The 18,333-nt window shown below is 39.0% G+C and overlaps 1 protein-coding gene across 2 annotated transcripts in view; it reads left to right on the top strand.

Annotated features, from left to right (window-relative positions):
• Positions 1-18,333, top strand: part of LOC115212948 — a 53,914-nt gene that overhangs the window by 29,518 nt on the left and 6,063 nt on the right. The window contains exons 5-6 of one of the 2 annotated variants that reach the window (XM_036505552.1): positions 1,278-1,347; positions 9,847-9,918. In XM_036505552.1, the coding sequence (XP_036361445.1) occupies positions 1,278-1,347; positions 9,847-9,861 (85 nt within the window). In that variant the 3' untranslated portion in view covers positions 9,862-9,918. Of the gene's footprint in view, positions 1-1,277; positions 1,348-9,846; positions 9,919-18,333 lie in introns of those variants that run through there. The other variant, XM_029781801.2, reaches the window with a different exon arrangement.

Below are 18,333 nucleotides of genomic sequence, written 5' to 3'. Positions count from 1 at the left end.
GAAAATTCATCCTTTCAACTGATTTAGGGAACCACAGATTCAATTATGTAAATGCCTCCCCTCCCTTCCTTCCCCCACTGCTATAGTAGCAGACTTAAATCTGTTGTGAACCTTAATGGCTCATTAGGTCTAGAGCTTATTCCAGTTTCCGTGGCATATAAGCAACCAAGTACAAGACATCAGTTTATTGTACTTTCCACCCACCCACCTAGCTGTTGTAGAGTGAAGTGAAGTGTTTTGCTTAAAAACACATGTCTCCTAACTTGGAAATTGGAGCTTCAACTGTTGTAGAGAACACCAGCATTACACCTTGGGCAAGTGTCTTTTGCTATAGCAAACTTGTCCTGTTTTCTGTGCAATCTCTGTTGAATAGTATTATTTGTTTAGTACTATGCCACCCTTGATTTGCACAAACTTACAATCAAAAGCATTCCATGTATAACCCTCTCGTCTTTAACCCTTTAGCATTTAAACTGGCCATATCTGGCTCATATATTCAACTTGTTTTATATTCAAAGTGACCAGATCCAGCCCCTCACACCTACCCTAAAATATCATTCTAAGAATAAACAATCACATCGTTGAAATCTTGAAGGTACAAGATAACATTGAATGTGCATGAATGAAGACAGGTACATCAAGAAGTGCCAGTTTCTAACTGTGGAGGGAATGTGTGGAAGGGGTAGATCCAGGAAGATGTGTCACGAAATAGTGAGAATGGATCTTTAGATTTTTTGCCTCATTGAAGGGATGAGACTTCTGGCAGTTTGCTGTGTTTGAGAAGGCATGTCAAGTTAGGTTAAAATCGTGGTTGTCCTTGTATACAGGCATGTCACCTGCCTCCTTTGGCTGAGCGATCTTAATATTGTGGGCTCGTGGATGCTGGTGCCATGTAAAAAGCATCCATACCAGTGCAGCATAAAAGCACCCAGTACACTCTGTAAAGTGGTTGGCATTAAGGAAGGCATCCAGCCGTAGAAACCATGTCAAAAGAGATGAAGCCCAGGCAGCCATCCAACCCATGCCAGCATGGAAAACAGATGTTAAATGATGATGATTAATTTAAAACAGTGTGAATAAATAAGCGATATCTGAATGCTAAAGGGTTAAGAGTTATCTAGGACTACACTACCCAACGTATCTTTCAGTTTGGTTTGAGGGAAACCGGGTTACTATTTCTAATAACCACATAGAGCCTCCTTCATTGGCTTATTTGTTATATAAGTGGGTGAATATATCAATATTTTCATTGTATTTTTTCTTAAATTTATTTCCAGGTTTTTTGAAGGTATATCCACTCTGTTCCTTAATTCGGATGGTTTAATTTACAAGCATGTTGTTGATCGGGTAAGAATGAAAACTTGACATTTTCCAGATAACTTTTATCGCATTTGATTACATTATAACAAATGTTTGTTTTGACTTTTTTTTTTTCATTACTAATAATTCTCTATAATTCTCTCTAATTCCTTCCGGCAACAACAAAAATAATTAGGCACAAGTGTAGCAGTGTGGTAAAGAAGTTGAAGTTTACTTTCCAACCACCCAGGTTCAGGTTCACTCCAACTATGTGCCACTTTGGGCAAGTCTCCTACAATAGTCCTGGGTTGACCAAAGCTTTATGAAGGGATTTAGTAGATAGAAACTGAAAGAAGCCTATTGTGTGTGTAAATCATCATCATCATTGTCGTTTAACGTCCAGTTTCCATGCTAGCATGCGTTGGAGAGTTTGACTGAGAACTGGCAAGCTGGGAGGTTGCACCAGGCTCCAATCTGATTTGGCAAGGTTTCTACTGCTGGATGCCCTTCCTAACACCAACCACTCTGAGAATGTTGTAGGTGCTATTGTGTGCCATCAGTACGGGTGCCAGTCAGACAGCACTGGCATCGGCCTCGACTACAATTTCACTCAGTTCAACAGTTCTTCACAAGCATGGCATACTGCCCAATGATTGAAGGGTGCTTTTAAACAGTCCAGTTATGCAACCCTGGCATCAGCCACAACTATGATCTCACTTGGTTTACTGGGTCTTCTCAATGAGCACAGCACATCTCCAAAGATCTCAGTTGCTCGTCATTGCTTCTGTGAGGCCCAATATTCAAAGGTCGTGCTTCACCACCTCACTCCATGTCTTCCTGGGTCTACCTCTTCCACATGTTTGTTTTTATGATATAACAATTTTACATTAAATTGTAGAATTACTCAGTACAGATTTGTTATTCTTTAACACTATGTGTGTGTGTGTAGAAATCCAGGATCTTGAATTATCCAGTAAAATCTTTTTTACTAGTTTATTTTGCCTTTCTGGCTTCTCTCCTGGTGCGATATGAACATTTAAGGTAGTTTTAGAGTCGGGGTTTTGACTGCTATTTCAGCATGGTGGTATCTCTCAGATACCCTAATTTATAGTTTAAATAATTATTACCTTTGTATGGTATTTATTCCCATGCTGGCCACTAGATAAGATCGATATTTAAATATCGATATTATCCTTATTTATGTGGCACGTAAAAAGCACCATCCGATCATGGCCGTTGCCAGCCTTGCCTGGCCCCCATGCGGGTGACACGTAAAAAGCACCCACTACACTCACAGAGTGGTTGGTGTTAGGAAGGGCATCCAGCCGTAGAAACACTGCCAGATCAGACTGGGCCTGATGCAGCCTTCTGGCTTCACAGACCCCAGTTGAACTTTCCAACCCATGCTAGCATGGAAAGTGGACGCTTGATGATGATGATATAGATATATATATATATATATATATATATATATATATATATGGTGACGTGTGAAAAGCACCCAGCCTACTCTGTAAAGTGGTTGGTGTTTTTTACATGACACCAGCATGGGTAGTACTCAGACATTGTTTAAAGTCCTACTGAACTTTTAGATATTGAGGAGCTATGAAGACAGATCATCATCATTTAACGTCCACTTTTGCATGCTTGTGTGGATCAGCCAAAATTTATCGAGGCAGATTTTCTACAGCTGGATGCTCTTCCTGTTGCCAACCCTTACCTGTTTCCAAGAAGGTAATATTTCCCGATGGCCAGACATGTTTTTCATGGAAGGCTGGATGGAAACAAGCAACATAACTTATATGATGATGATGTTCATTTACCACAAAGGCAATAAGTGACCCAAGTCCTTTGGCAATATGCTGTGCTTGAGAAGACTTGTCAAGTCAAGAGAAATCATAGTTGTGGCTATTGCCAGTGTCATGTACATGGTGCCTATACCAGTGACACGTAAAAAGCATCCAATACACATTAGGAAGAGCAGCCAGTCATAGAAACCAAGCCAAATCAGACTGGAACCTGGTGCAGCTCCCTGGCCTTACCAAACCGATGCTAGCATGGAAAGCGGATGTTCAATGATGATGATGAGGTGATGTCTAGACAAGGTTACACACAAACACATACATGTACTGAGACTTGCGTGCGTGGCCAGCTGCCAATCTTCCTCAAAAAATCTTGCTAGGCCAGTGCACTGTTTTTTTTTTTGCTATTGAAGTATTTTATTAATATCTATGGCAACTATATCAAAGAGGTATAAACAACATGGACTGGTGTCATAGGTATTAAGATAAAATTTCTTTATGCATTTTTGTAGAATTCCAATAGACAATTGCAGTTCTTCAATGTCAGCCAACCTTTTTAATCCTGTGAATATCAATCTGCTGCTAACATAATGTTCTCATTGCTTTATATCTCTCTCTCACTCATTCCTTCTATCTATCTACTTCTCTCTCTCTCCACTTCTCTCCCTCTCCACTTCTCTTCCTCCCTCTCTCTCTTTTACACATGCATATATGCAAACACGCACACACGACCTGCACTATAGAGTATTTTAATAGAATCATTATAATTGTATAAACAGTTCCCAATGTTTAAGTGACTAAATACTGAGAATATACTTACATGGCTCCATGTGAAAATACACATCAGACTCAGCTCCAGCTGCATTGATTTCAGTTTCAGTTAACATCACTCTTACATGTGGTGCATCGACCCTTTTGTTACCATATTTCTGAAATGCACTGCCTTTATTTTTACATGCCAGTCAGGCGATACTAGCATCGGTCACGACTACGATTTCGCTTGACTCAACAAGTCTTCTCAAGCACAGCATATTGCCCGACGATTGAAGGGTACTTTTAAACGAGCCAGTTATATGACACTGGCATCAGCCATGGCTATGATCTCACTTGACTTGCTGGGTCTTCTCAATGAGCACAGCATATCTCCAAAGGTCTCAGTTGCTTGTCATTGGCTCTGTGAGGCCTGTCGTTCGAAGGTCATGCTTCACCACCTCATCCAATGTCTTCCTCTGTTTACCTCTTCCACGGGTTCCTTCCACTGTTAGGGTGTGACACTTCTTCACACAGCTGTCCTCATCCATATGCAACACATGACCATATCAGTGCAGTCGTCTCACACCGCATCTGATGCTTCTTATGTCCAACTTTTCTCTCAGGGCTCTTACACTCTGTCATAATGAATAAATAATGAAGAAATTTTTTAAATAATCTTGTCATTAGTTTTTAATGTAAATGAACATGAGATTTTCATCTTTTACTTGTTTCAGTCATTTGACTGTGGCCATGTTGGGGCACAGCTTTAAAGAGTTTTAGTCAAACAAATAAACCCCAGGACTTTTTCTTATTTTTATACAGCCTGATACTTATTCTATTGGTCTCTTTTGCTGAACTGCTAATGTTACAGGGATGTAAACACACTAACACCGGTTGTCAAGCAGTGGTGGAGGACAAACAATCACACACACATAGATATATACATTCGAATTTCTTTTCAGTTTCTGTCTACCAAATTCACTCAGGGCTTTGGTCAACTCGAGGTGCTACACAGTGGGACTGAACCCAGAACCGTGTGGTTGGGAAGCAAGCTTCTTACCACACAGCTACGCCCTTAATTTATATCAATTTGAAACAGGAAGTTTTTACCATAGAACCATGGGCAGCTTCAGGTGTGTTAGTATCAAAAGGGTTAATGACAATAGCTTTCGCTTATTCTGTTTCAGTTAACCATCGTGAATTCATAAATTTGATTATCAAGCTCTTCCTAACTATGTTATACGGTTGCTATATCTAACAAGTTGAAAGACTGCGTGGCAGCATCTTCGTTGGTTCATTGGCTGTGTCTGTCTGATGGATCTAGACTGGCTTCGCGCACACACGCAGCGAAGTCAAAATGTTAAGCTAAGGCGCAGAGTTACCTCCCTTGGTATGTGAAGCCGACTGGTTCACGTAGAAATTTGATTTCTCTGGTAACATCGACCCTAACCTTTAGCAAACCTATCAGCTTATCGCCCCTATTATTGTTAGTGAATGTAACTGATAATGAATTACAGGATTAAGAATCAAACATACTCGGCTAATATAGAAGAATAATAATTTTGGGGGAGGGGGCCAGTCGATTAGATCAACCCCAGTTATGCACTGGAGTGGCTGTGTGGTAAAGTAGCTTGCTTACAAACTACATGGTTCTGGGTTCAGTCCCACTGCGTGGCACCTTGGGCAAGTGTCTTCTATAGCATTGGGCCAAAAGAAGCCCATCATTATATATATATATATATTTCGTTTTGGGATTTGGTTTGCAAGATTCTTTATGTGAGTTCGTGTGTTGAAGCATATTCTGTTGTGTCTGGAGAGAGTCACTTTTTTTTTGTGCCTTATAATTTATCACACTCACCGGTAAAATTTCGCTTATTCCTTATTTTTATTTTCCTAAAATTTTCGTTGCATCTTGCAACCATACAACGAAAATTTTGGGAAAATAAAAATAAAGAATAATTGGAAATTTTACTGGTGTGTTAAATCATAAAGCACAAAAAGAAAATGACTCTCCCCAGACACAACAGTGTGTGTCTGTGTTTGTGCCCCTAACATCGCTTGAAAACCAGTGCTAGTGTGTTTACATCCCTGTAATTTAGCAGTTCAGCACAAGAGACTGATAGAATAAGTACTAGGCTTACAAAGAATAAGTCCTGAGGGTCAGTTTGCTCGACTAAAGGCTGTGCTCCAGCATGGCTGCAGTCACATGACTGAAACAAATGGAAGAGTTTATTGTATACAGTGCTCTGGTACACTATAACTCATCAGAATAAATGGCCAAAAGTGCATGGACAGTACGTGGAATAATGCACAGGAAGTGAACAGTGAATGAGTCATTAAAAAAGAAGAAAAAAAGGTGGGAGCCATCAGGTGTACTGTTGGTGAATTTCAGGAAGCATGGAAGTTTTGAAGGACAAAGTAACAGATATTCTGCCATTGTACTGTTACTATTTAAATGGGGAAGACCTTCTGGAAGTAGAATGTGAGCGCTTCTCTACAATCAAAAGGTCCAACAACAACCCTTTTTTTATCCTTATTCAACTCTTTAGCATTCAGCTTTCTCTATCAAATATAATTCATAATGTTTTTAATTAATCACACATTAACTCATAACTTTGAGATTTCAATGGTGTGAGTTTTAGAATGACACTGTAGGGTAGGTGTGAGATGCTGGACATGGCTTGTTTGAACACAAAACAGGTAGATTAATTGGGCCGGATATGGCCAGTTTACATACTAAAGGGTTGATTGACATATAGAATTATCTTCTGAAAGAGACACAGATATTCTTTGTATGTTATCCCAACATTGAAATATTGAAATTACCTCTTGCAAGCCTGATCTGTATAAACTCATGTTTCTTTACTCCATTCACTTCTGATGATGAGCTTTTGTGCCTAAAATATTTAAAGGTTGCTGAACTTTCCCTTTTTGCATTGTAAGAATCTCTCTGCTTCCATTATTTTAGTATTTTGTTTCTGTATCACAATGTTTCAAGCAAGCTACAACACTTTACTTTCATCACATCTGAAAAGGCTAAATGTTCTTAGCCCTACTAAAAGCATGTCAGAAGTTCAAAAGATGAAGCATTTTATTACTTTGTTTCTATTGAAATACACTGCCTTTGTTCCAATTAATTTTGAAAATAATGAAGTATTTAGTGAAATAGCCTGTTATTAAGCTGAAAGTTTTGATGAAAGGTCTTGATTTAAAACAGGAATTTGCATTTTATAATTAGTTATGGATATTTGAGGACCCTGTTATTATTTGATAAAGACTTCAGTCCTTGCTTTTATTTCACTTCAAGTCGACCTATGATCAAAGACATTCTGGCTTTCACTAGCTTATCTTTTATTCAGAGATTAGTATCACTGGGACTTCATTATTCAGTGTAGAATGTGATTTGAGGGAGATTTGTCAGCTATTTCTAGCAATTCAAGTGAAGATACACAGGCTGTTTTGTTAACTCCTCTCTGAACTTTGTTCACTTGTATTTAATTTTTATTGATTTAATATCCATTTTGCATGTCATCAATGAGTGGACACCTTTATGAATGCAACATCTTTCCATTAAATTGTCTTGCATCATCTCATCAAGGAGATGCAATTTTCTGAGGCCTGCTTTTACTGCCATCTCTTAGGAATTCACAGTCTAACTTTGCTCAAGTGCTGGCTGCTACCATCAGAAAGCACTTCTCTTTCAATGCATGACATATTACATCTTCACCTAGATGCATTTGTTTTTTTAACAGTACCATGTAAAAAGCACCCAGTCCTGGGTGGTTGGTGTTAGGAAGGGCTCCCAGCTGTAAAAATCATGCCAATAAAGACACAGAAGTCTGGCGCATCCATGCCAGCATGGAAGGTGGACGTTAAAATATGGTGGTGATGATGATGAGAATCAGCTATCTGGAAGAGACTACAAACAAAGCAGAGTCACTTATTTCAATTTATTGAGCCACTATCTAGAGTTGTTATATAAAGAATACTCAATGAAACAATAGACTCCTTAATATATACATACAGACAGCACAATAGACATACAAGACAATGCTTCAAACATGGTCTTTAGCCATAGTGACAAAAACAAACTAAATAACTCAAGAAAACTATTGAGTCCAAAACACTGAACAATGATTGACCGAGTTCACCTCTTTTGTAACTGAGTACCACAATGTGTTGTTTTATTTTACTACTGTGAGCAATGTAAAATTGATGTCATTAACTCATATCAAGTTAAACTCTGCTCGTGGGGAGCAAAAAAAAAAAAAAGAAAGCTTTTTAGTTATCAACCCATTCTTGTAAAGGGTGCCTCTGTGTGGGTAATTGACCTGTTAGAAATAGCAGTCAAATCCCACTCAGATAACATTACTTTCTTACAAAAAGAAAAACACCTTGGATAATAGGTGTTCCTTATACACAATGCCCAAAAAATAAAGATATAGGATGGTCAACACAAAAACACCTTTGATCATAGGTGTGCTTCCTTGATCAAGGCTGACTTGTGACTAAATAATAAAAATAACAACACAATACTGCAGAAACCAGCAGTATGAGATGGTATATCTAGGTCATATGCATAACAATGCATGGCAGGAAATAGCTCTTTTACACACATTATTAGCCAATAGTACATATTTCTAAATACTGGTGTGAACTTAGGTGTGCTGGTGCTTGCTATGTGAAAAGTAACACTATACTCTGTAAAAGTGGTTGGCATTAGGAAGACCATCCAGCCATTGAAACAATGCCAAAGCAGACACTGACATTTAGCAGCACAATACTCGGGTTAGCTGACTCCTGCCAAACCATCTAACCCATGTTAGCATGGAAAGCAGACATTAACCCTTTCGTTACCAACCCGGCTGAAACCGGCTCTGGCTCTGAATACAAATGTCTTGTTTTCAAAAGTCCTGAATTAAAATCTTCCACTAAACCTTAGTCACAATTTATGTTCCTAACACCAGCTTAATGATAACTAAGTTATTTTACTAAATTCTTTTTGTTTTATTTAAAGTAATTGAAAGAAACACAGAGCATCTCAAAATAAATACGGTAACAAAAGGGTTAAATGATAGTGATGATTTCACCTCTAATTAGTCATATTTAAGTGTGGAGGTGCAATGGCAGCGGACTTGCGGTTGGAGGATCGTGGTTTCGATTCCCAGACCAGGCATTGTGTGTGTTTATTGAGCGAAAACACCTAAAGCTCCACGAGGCTCCGGCAGGGGGTGGTGGTGACTCCTGTTGTACTCTTTCGCCCCAACTTTCTCTCGCTCTTTCTTCCTGTTTCTTGAGTAACGCTGTGATGGACTGGCGTCCCGTCCAGCTGGGGGTAACACATATGCCACAGAAACCGGGAAACCGGGCCCATGAGCCTGGCTGGGCTTGAAAAGGGCGCATAAATAATAGTCATATTTAGCTAATTATCCTCCAATCCTTATTCATCTTCTGACTTTACAGCAACAAGATTTCTGTGTCAGCCCTACTCCACCAACCCATTTATTTAGATTTGACACAGGGTGGTCAAAGGTCTTCTGGTTCAAAACTGATTTGAAGCTAAACAATAATTACATAAACTAAAGTCATTATTCAATAAAACTGACTACTGCTGCTACTATTTCCACTTTCTCCATGGAGATAGTTGAACTTGGTGTGATGAACTAACGAACACACTAATCTATTTTTAAATTCTCACACCCTGAATAAGGTGAACTTTGTCACTCAAAAATTGTCAAAGACTCTATTTTTCTTGAGTTCTTTAGTTTATCTTTAGTCATCATGGCTAAGGTCATGATGAAGTAATATCTTCTCTGTTGAACATTTTGTCTTTCATCTTACACGTGTGTGTGTGTGTGAGGCTTCTTCTCTTTTTTTTTTATTTAGAGTAAATTCTGACCAGCCACCTGCTTGGTAGCAAGGATGTGAAGGAAAGCATCTTGTTTTGTTCATTATCCTTTAAATCTTAAGAAGATCTTGTAAATTTTTTCAGTTCCAGATATCATGATCATTTGTAGCATCTGAATTAAAGATTTGCATTCTTTCCCCAAAATCCCAAGTTCAGTTATACTTGGTTTCCAGGCAGGTTGGTATGTATCCTGTTGCTCCAATGATAATAGGTAAGCAACTGAAAGTGTATCTTGAGTACTGGATTTGCAAACTGTCATACTCAATGAGTCAATGTACAACCTCGCCTCTGCTGGTGCCGTGTAAAATGTACTCAGTCCACTGTGCAATGTAGTTGGTGTTAGGATAATGGTGATGGTGGTTGATGGATGTCTGGTGTTGATGACTGCCTCTATATCTATGGTTGTGTGGTTAAGAAGCTTGCTTCCTAACCATCTGGTTTCAGGTTCAATCTTTTATTTTCACCACACATTGCTGAGTGGTTGGTGCTAGGAAGAGCATCCAGCTGTAAAAGTCCTGCCAAAACAGTTACAGAAGTCTGGTGCAGGCTCCTGGCAAGCCATCCCACCCATGCCAGCATGGAAGGCAGACATAAAACGATGTTGTTGATGATGATGATTGTCAACCATTTCCTTGTGAGTGAATTTTGGTTATCAGAAACTGACTACTTTTTCACCATCATTACCAAGATTCAAATAACTCACTCCACTTTCTCTCCTATATCTACCTTTGTACTTGGTGGGGTTTCCCAACATTGTTCACTACTCAACTCTCTCTCTCTCTCTCTCCATTCTGGTTCTATTGTTCGCTTATATTCGGTAATGAAAAGCCAATTGTTATTAATGTAATTAATCTAATGGCATTGTCCTCTTCACTCTCTCTTCCCAGCTGGCAGTCCTTGGGGAGTGAGGATAAATATTACAGTGAGGTGTCCAAACTTGCTCCCTCTCCCCCACGAAGCCCCCCCACTAACACCATCATCACCACCACCCATTACCATTTCCTCGTTTCTTCTACCTCACTGTGGGAAATCTTGAAATTAAATATAGCAGTTTATCTTATACCAACTCATATCTCATATATATATATATGTGTGTGTGTGTGTGCATATATACACACACACACACACATATATACTCATATATAAATATATGCTTGGATATACATTTGTGCACACATGCACATATATATATATATATATATCTCACAAGCACTGACCCTTTTCTTTCCTTTTCCCTATATATTTATCTTTTGTAATTCACTATGTTTCTTCTTTTTGAGCTTGTCTAAACCTATCTTCAGCTTTATTATTTTATAAGTATTATTACTAGAACAATGACCATTTTTATGTTTGCATGCTTGGTACACTCATACATACTTAGCTTTTCTGGCATAAGAATATTCCAATAAAGCTGTCTTCCAGCAGGTTCTGTTTTATTTGTTTTTGTTAGGTTTCTTTGTGGTTGTTTTTGTTTGTTTTTTTCTGCTGCAGCCATCATGGCTGCTGTAGAAGCCGTCATTTAGACTCTGTCTGTGTGTGTGTGTGTGTTTCCCCTTGTTACTCTTTAAATGCATTTACCAATCTTTCTTCCATGGCGAACTGCCACCTCCTGGTATTCTTTTCCCTATTTATGTTTGTCTTTCATCAATAAGTGGAATTTGTCACTGTGCTTGCAGCACCTGTTCATACTTAGCTATGGATCCACTATCTCCCCCACCCCTATCTCTCTCTCTCTCTCTCTCTCTCTCTCTCTCTCACTTTCTCCTTCCCTCTCTCTCTCTCTCTCTCTCGTGTGTGTATGCAAACGCACACATATTGTAGCACAAATGTGTCTTAGTAAGAAACGATGTTCTGATGTCTGAAGCGACTAATTCAATATTTATATAAAAATAAGAAATCCACTTTCCTCTACTTCTCTCCTCATTGTCCTCACCACTGACAACTTTACCCACATGTTATCGTTATCAATACCATAACCATCATTTATATCAGTGGTTCTTAACCAGGGTCCTTATGGTCCTTGGGTGGGGCATATAAACTTTGGTTGTTAAAATTTATATTACATTTCTACAGTACACAAAATATTTAAGCATTTTCATATACAGGCATGGCTGTGTGGTCAGGAAGCTTGCTTCCCAGCCACCTGGTTTTGGGTTCAATCCCATTACGTAGAACCTTGTGTAAATGTCTTCTGTTATAGCCTTGGGCCAACCAAAGCTTTGTGATTGAATTTGATTGGAAGTTTCTGTCGTGTGTGTACATGTGTAGGTAAGTGCTCGTGCCTCCTAACAGAGAGGAGGGAATATTCCTAATATTTAATCCTAAAAATATGATAGGAGTTTTTAGACATCGAATGGCTATGAGGGCCCCCACCTCTATCCCTGACTGAGTAAAATAAGGATCAATGAGGTCCCTAGGTAAAAATTGGTGGAGAACCACTGATCAACATCTTCACCACTAATACATTCATTTTCACTTCCTCTTTGTTCACCATCTTCACCACCATCCTATTCTCCTATTTACCATCTTTTCTACCACTACACTTACCATCTTAATCCACATTAACACTTCATCGCCACCATCATCAGCTCCTCATCTTTATCCATTTCTCTATTATCAATAAATATGTGTTAGTTCCTGTTTCTATTAGAATGTTCAATAATTTATGTCATAAATAACAGGATTCTCTGTGCAGAAGTTTCATTAAACCTACCTTACTGACTTCAAGAAGACTGTGATTGCTAAACTTTTAGCTGGTATTTTGTAATTAGAAAGGATATGCACATAAGGTTTGTAGAATGTGGCCTGCTAAAATCAGTCTCAGAATCGCACGTTTCAAAATTTGAAAGCATTTAGCCAACAGCATTGGATGTGAACATTGCATATCTATGCAATGATGTATAGACAGGACTAAGGACCTCTTTAACCTACAAAAATATTCCATGTGTAGTGGATTAAAGTGTTCTTTTTCCTATTTAGCATGTTAGTGTAACAGTATGGTTCTGTAGAATTTAAGTGAAATAAAATTAAAGTTATATCCCATTAGGACTGAGAATATAAAAGAGGAACAACAAAGGTTTTGTAATACCAGCAGCAACCAAGTTCAAGTGGGGACAATGTCTATAGCTTTCACAGACCAGTGAGACTGATGCCATTAATGTTCCTCAGTCAACACTTGTGGGGGGAAACATAAGCAGGGAATAAATCCCTGAGGAGCAACATTCCTGAAAAGAAAGGAAGAGGGTGGAAAACTGGAGAGGAGGAGGCTGGGAATTCCTGGGCAAAAGTGACATGGGCCCAACCAGCTCTGAGGAGCAGTGGTCATTATAATAGCAGTAAAAAGAGAAGGCAACAGATCTGTGAGTCAAAAGCTAGAATATGTCTGTGTTAACAGCAGTGCCATCTCACATATGAGAGTAATATTCCATTGTGGATTTAACCTTTTGTTAATGACTGAGTCAGAGGAAAGACCACCCTTAACCTTTGTAAGAATTCCAAGATTGGTAGAGAACAGAGATGCAGGAACTATAACTCCTGGGTTGCCCTTGAACTGGGAACTTGCTCTAAATTCTTATAAGTGCTTAAAAGCACTGAGCGTCAGACAGTGAAATTTGGTCATTGTATATTCAGCAAGCTTCTGCACAGTTTGTCAACCTAATTGATCCACTCTATAAAGTGGTTGGTAGTAGGAAAGGCATCTGGCCATAAAAATCATGCCAAAACAGATGGTGGCAATTGGCTCAGTCCTCTGGCTTGCCAGCTCCTGTTGAACCGTCCAACCCATGCCAGTATGTATGGAAGGCAGTCATTAATTGAGGATGATGATGATAAATTTCATACATATATCCCATCAATCCAAAGCTAAAGTTGAAAACACTTGCTCAAGGTTTGCCCAGTGGGATCGAACCCAGAACTACTTTATATTGCAAGGTGAACTACTTAACCACGCTTTCATACTTCTGATTGTCATTATAAATAATGCTTGTAGTAATCTAATCTGAAGATCTTGCCTGTAGCTGGAAGCCATTTAATCAATAGTTGCCTTTAGCAACAAAGGGTTCTTCTGTCTTTCTATAAAACACATGTATCAGATGATTAGTGTTCTTATATGTCAACAATTCACCGCTAATCTAAAGTGAATGTTCATAGATTGCTAGTGAGATCTTTTTTATCTCTGATGTATCATGTGAGTCTGGGAGATATAACTGAGGACAGATGAGCTTGCACTCCAACTGCAAAGAATATTTTGATAAATCAACTTCCATATTTCAGAGATGCACTTGCTTAGTTGAGGGATTTGGCCTGAGACAGTATGCTTTTATTCTTTTACTTGTTTCAGTCATTTGACTGCGGCCATGCTGGAGCACTGCCTTGAAGGGTTTTTAATCAAACAAGCTGACCCCCAGGACTTATTTTTTTAAGCCTAGTACTTATTCTATTGGTCCCTTTTGCTGAACTGCTAAGTTAGGGGAACGTAAACACACCACTGATGGGAGACAAACACACATGATGGGAGACAAACACACATGCACACACACACACACACACATATATATATATGATGGCTTCTTTCAGTTTCTTATTTCCTCCTGCCCACAAGGGGCTACACACAGAGGGGACAAACAAGGGGATTAAGTCGATTATATTGACCCCAGTGCGTAACTGGTACTTATTTAATCAACCCCGAAAGGATGAAAGGCAAAGTAGACCTTGGCAGAATTTGAACTCAGAACATAGTGACAGACGAAATACCACTAAGCTAACGTTTCTGCCAGCTCACCGCCTTCTTTCAGTTTCTGCCTACCAAATCCACTCATAAAGCTTTGGTTGGCCCAAGGCTATAGTAGAAGACACTTGCCCAAAGTGACACACGGTGGGACTGAACCCAGAACCATGTGGTTGGGAAGCAAGCTTCTTACCACTCAGCCATGCCTGCACCTATATGTTGAAACTAAAGCAATTATAGCATGAAAGACATATGAGCACTATAGTTATATAATATATGTTATGAAAGTTCAATCAATACATGTATATATATTTACAGTTCTGTCCTAAATGTATTTACCAATTTACCACCCAATATAAAAGCTTTTCTCTGCAACAAAATACACTTGTACACCTACTTTTGTGTGTGAGTGTGTGTCTGTATATAATACATACATACTGATATTTACACACATACCCACCTGTTGACTTCTCAGATTGTGTCTGTGCTACATGCTTAAATTGTAATGACATGAAACATCTAAAAGCAAATAGTTAAACACAAGTTAATCTTCGTAAAGTACAGATATATAATTCTATATTATTCTGAAGACTGACACTTTGCTTGCAGCATTTTTAGAATAATGTTCCTTTTAACAACTGTTTGTTGGGGCAACACTGAAGAAAGACTTCAATTTCCTGTAATGAGGGATGCTAGAGTTGCATTCTCTAGGCCCATGGAAGGGTTTAAACACAACACGAAGCTAGCAATGTATTCATACTACATATCGAATCCCTCTAAGATTCTACCCACACATGGTACCTATTTATAGCTGAATGGAAAGAGCCATTGAGGCTTATATGTCTTTTACCAGGTATGGCCCTATCAACTGCTAAACCAGAACTACAAAATAATTAACCAACTGAGGGTTCGGGGATTATATGAGTAACACTTCAGTTAAACTTTGTTAGCTTTAAGTGTAATTATGTATATTAAGGTTGACAAGAGAGATTTCTTTGTTACTTTACTATAAAAAGCATCTGTACTGGCACCTATGTAAAAAGCACCCAGTACACTTTGTGAAATGGCTGATGTTAGGAAGGGCCTCCAGCTGTAGAAACCATTCCAAAATCGATGAATGGGGTCTGGTGCAGCCCTCTGGCATACCAACTCCTTTTAAACCATCCAGCCCATGCTATCATGGAAAATGGACTTTGAATGATGAAATATTTGATAGCATAAAAGACAAATGGGTGTATTTGACATACCCCAAATTCAGCAGAGCATATTCAAGAGGAAAAGATTTTAGTGTACTAAAGCAATTTAATAGAACATTACAGAACAAGGTGGTACAGGCATGGCTGTGTGGTAAGAAGCTTGCTTCCCAGCCACATGGTTCTGAGTTCAGTCCCACTTCATGGCACTTTGGGCAAGTGTCTTCTACTATAGCTTTGGGCCAACCAAAGCCTTGTGAGTGGATTTGGTAGGCAGAAACCAAAAGAAGTATATATATTTATGTGTGTGTGTGTGTGTTTATGTCCCCCATTACTTAGCAGTTTGGCAAAAGAGACCAACAGAATAAGTACCAAGCTTGAAAAAGAAAAAAATAAGTACTGGGGTCAATTCATTCGACTAAAAATTCTTCGAGACAGTGCCCCAGCATGGCCACAGTCTCATGACTGAGGCAAGTAAAAGGTAGAAGATAAAAGAAGTAAATATTAGCTTATGGGAAGCTCAACTTCACATATAGGACCCAGGATGATATTCTTGGAAAAGAAGTGAATCTTGTATACCATCAATGAATTTGTGTTGTTACTTTGCCCTAGGACAGTCTGACCAAATAGACCTATGGTCAAAGGAATTCCAGCCTTTTTTTTTTGTCTAATCAGTGTAAAAAGCACTGGTGATGGTGCCACAATAAATGCACCCAGTACACTCAGTAAAGTGATTGGTGTTAGAAAGGGCATCCAGCCATAGAAACCAATCCAAAACAGACTATGGAACCTGTACAGCTCTTGTCAAACTGTCCAACCCATGCCAGCATGGAAACTGTACATTAAATGATGATGATGTATCTAGCTATTTTGTTGTCCTTTCTTTTTGTAACTGACCTCTTTGTTACACTCTCATGTCATTTGTCCCTCTCTCCTATCCACTATATCATACCATCTGCATACCAAGGAGTGGTATTTGACCTGTTCTATTTAATTCTATGACCACTCCTTATCACTCTGTCTTCAACTATCAGCCCTGTATCACCTTTTCTTCCTTCATGACGCCTATGTAAGGAGATAGAAGCTAGCTATCCATATCCATTACCTTCTACCATCACTCTCTCCTCTACATGATTTTTCATTGCAAGCATGGCTATGGCAGTGTGGTTAAGAAATTTGTTTCCCAACCAGATGGTTTGGGGTTCAGTCTTACTGCATGGCACCTACAGCGAGTGACTTACTTTTTATTATAGTCCCAGGTCAACCACAACTTTGTGAGTGGATTTGGTATATGGAAACAGAAAGAAGCCCAGTATACAAGAGAGAGGGGAGCTATTTGTACATTTGTGTTTGTGCCTCCTTGTCTTGGCATCACATTATACAGCAGTGTCCTTCATTTCCAATTTTCTGTGAAAGCATGTCTATGTCCAACCATAGGGAAATATTACCTTGCTTGGGAAATAAGGTGAGGATTGATGACAGGAAGGGCAACTAACCATAGAAAATCTGCCTCAACAAATTACATCAAACCAATACAAACATGGAAAAGTGGACTTTAAAATGATTAAAACCACTAGCATAGCTAGAGTATGTGCTGCCTGGGGCAGCCCTTCCGTTTGCCACCCCTGGACCCCTCAAAAAACACATTGCTTACAGCAATAGCCTACAACAGGATGAAAAGTGCCAATGTTACCCCCCCTCCCACAGCTATGCTAGTTATTAAAATTGCCCATCTCTATTGCTATCCCATCATGTTACTTATGCTGTTTCTCATCCAATCTCCTTACCAACACCCAACAATGTACCCTTAACTGTCTCTCTCCCATTACTTCCTCCCCTACCATCTTCTCACTCCTATCACTAAGTTTCTCTACATCTCTCTCCCCCACCCCTTTGGTCACATTTATGCCAAATATGGGGACAATGTGGAATTGTTAGAATGTCAAAAAAAAAAAACCACTGCAGCATTTCATCTGACCCTTTGCTTTCATCTTTTCAGGGTCACTAAAATAAAGTACTCGTAAAGTATTGGAGGCCAATGTAATTGACTCCCTTTCCCTTTAAAATTTCAGGCCTTGTGTCTATAGTAGACAGGATTATTATTTGGGCAGTGAGCTGGCAGAATCATTAGCACGCCGGGCGTAATGCTTAGCGGTATTTCATCTGCCGTTAAGTTCTGAGTTCAAAATTCCGCTGTGGTCAACTTTGCCTTTCAACCTTTCGGGGTCGATTAAATAAGTACCAGTTATGCACTGGGGTCGATGTAATCGACTTAATCCCTTGTCTGTCCCCTCTGTTTAGCCCCCTTGTGGGCAATAAAGAAATAAATTATTATTATTATTATTATGGTGGTGAGCTGGCAGAATTGTTAGCACATCAGTAAAATGTTTAGCAGCATTTCATCCCCCTTTACGTTCTGAGATCAAATTCTGCCGAGGTCAACTTTGCCTTTCATCCTTTCAGGGTCAATAAATTAAGTGCCAGTGAAACACTGGGGTTGATCTGATCAATTAGTCACCTATCCCAAAATTTCAGGCTTTGTGGCCCTTAATAGAAAGGATTATAGTTATTATTATTAAAGCATTATAATCCAAAAGAATTTTTAATTCAGGTATTATTCCTCCAGGGCCATATTATGTAATGTGGGCCTTC

Source organism: Octopus sinensis, linkage group LG1 (assembly GCF_006345805.1).
Source record: "Octopus sinensis linkage group LG1, ASM634580v1, whole genome shotgun sequence".
Lineage (NCBI taxonomy): Eukaryota > Metazoa > Mollusca > Cephalopoda > Octopoda > Octopodidae > Octopus > Octopus sinensis.
The sequence above is the reverse complement of the archived record's forward strand: the minus strand, read 5'-3'. Positions and strand labels throughout refer to the sequence as shown.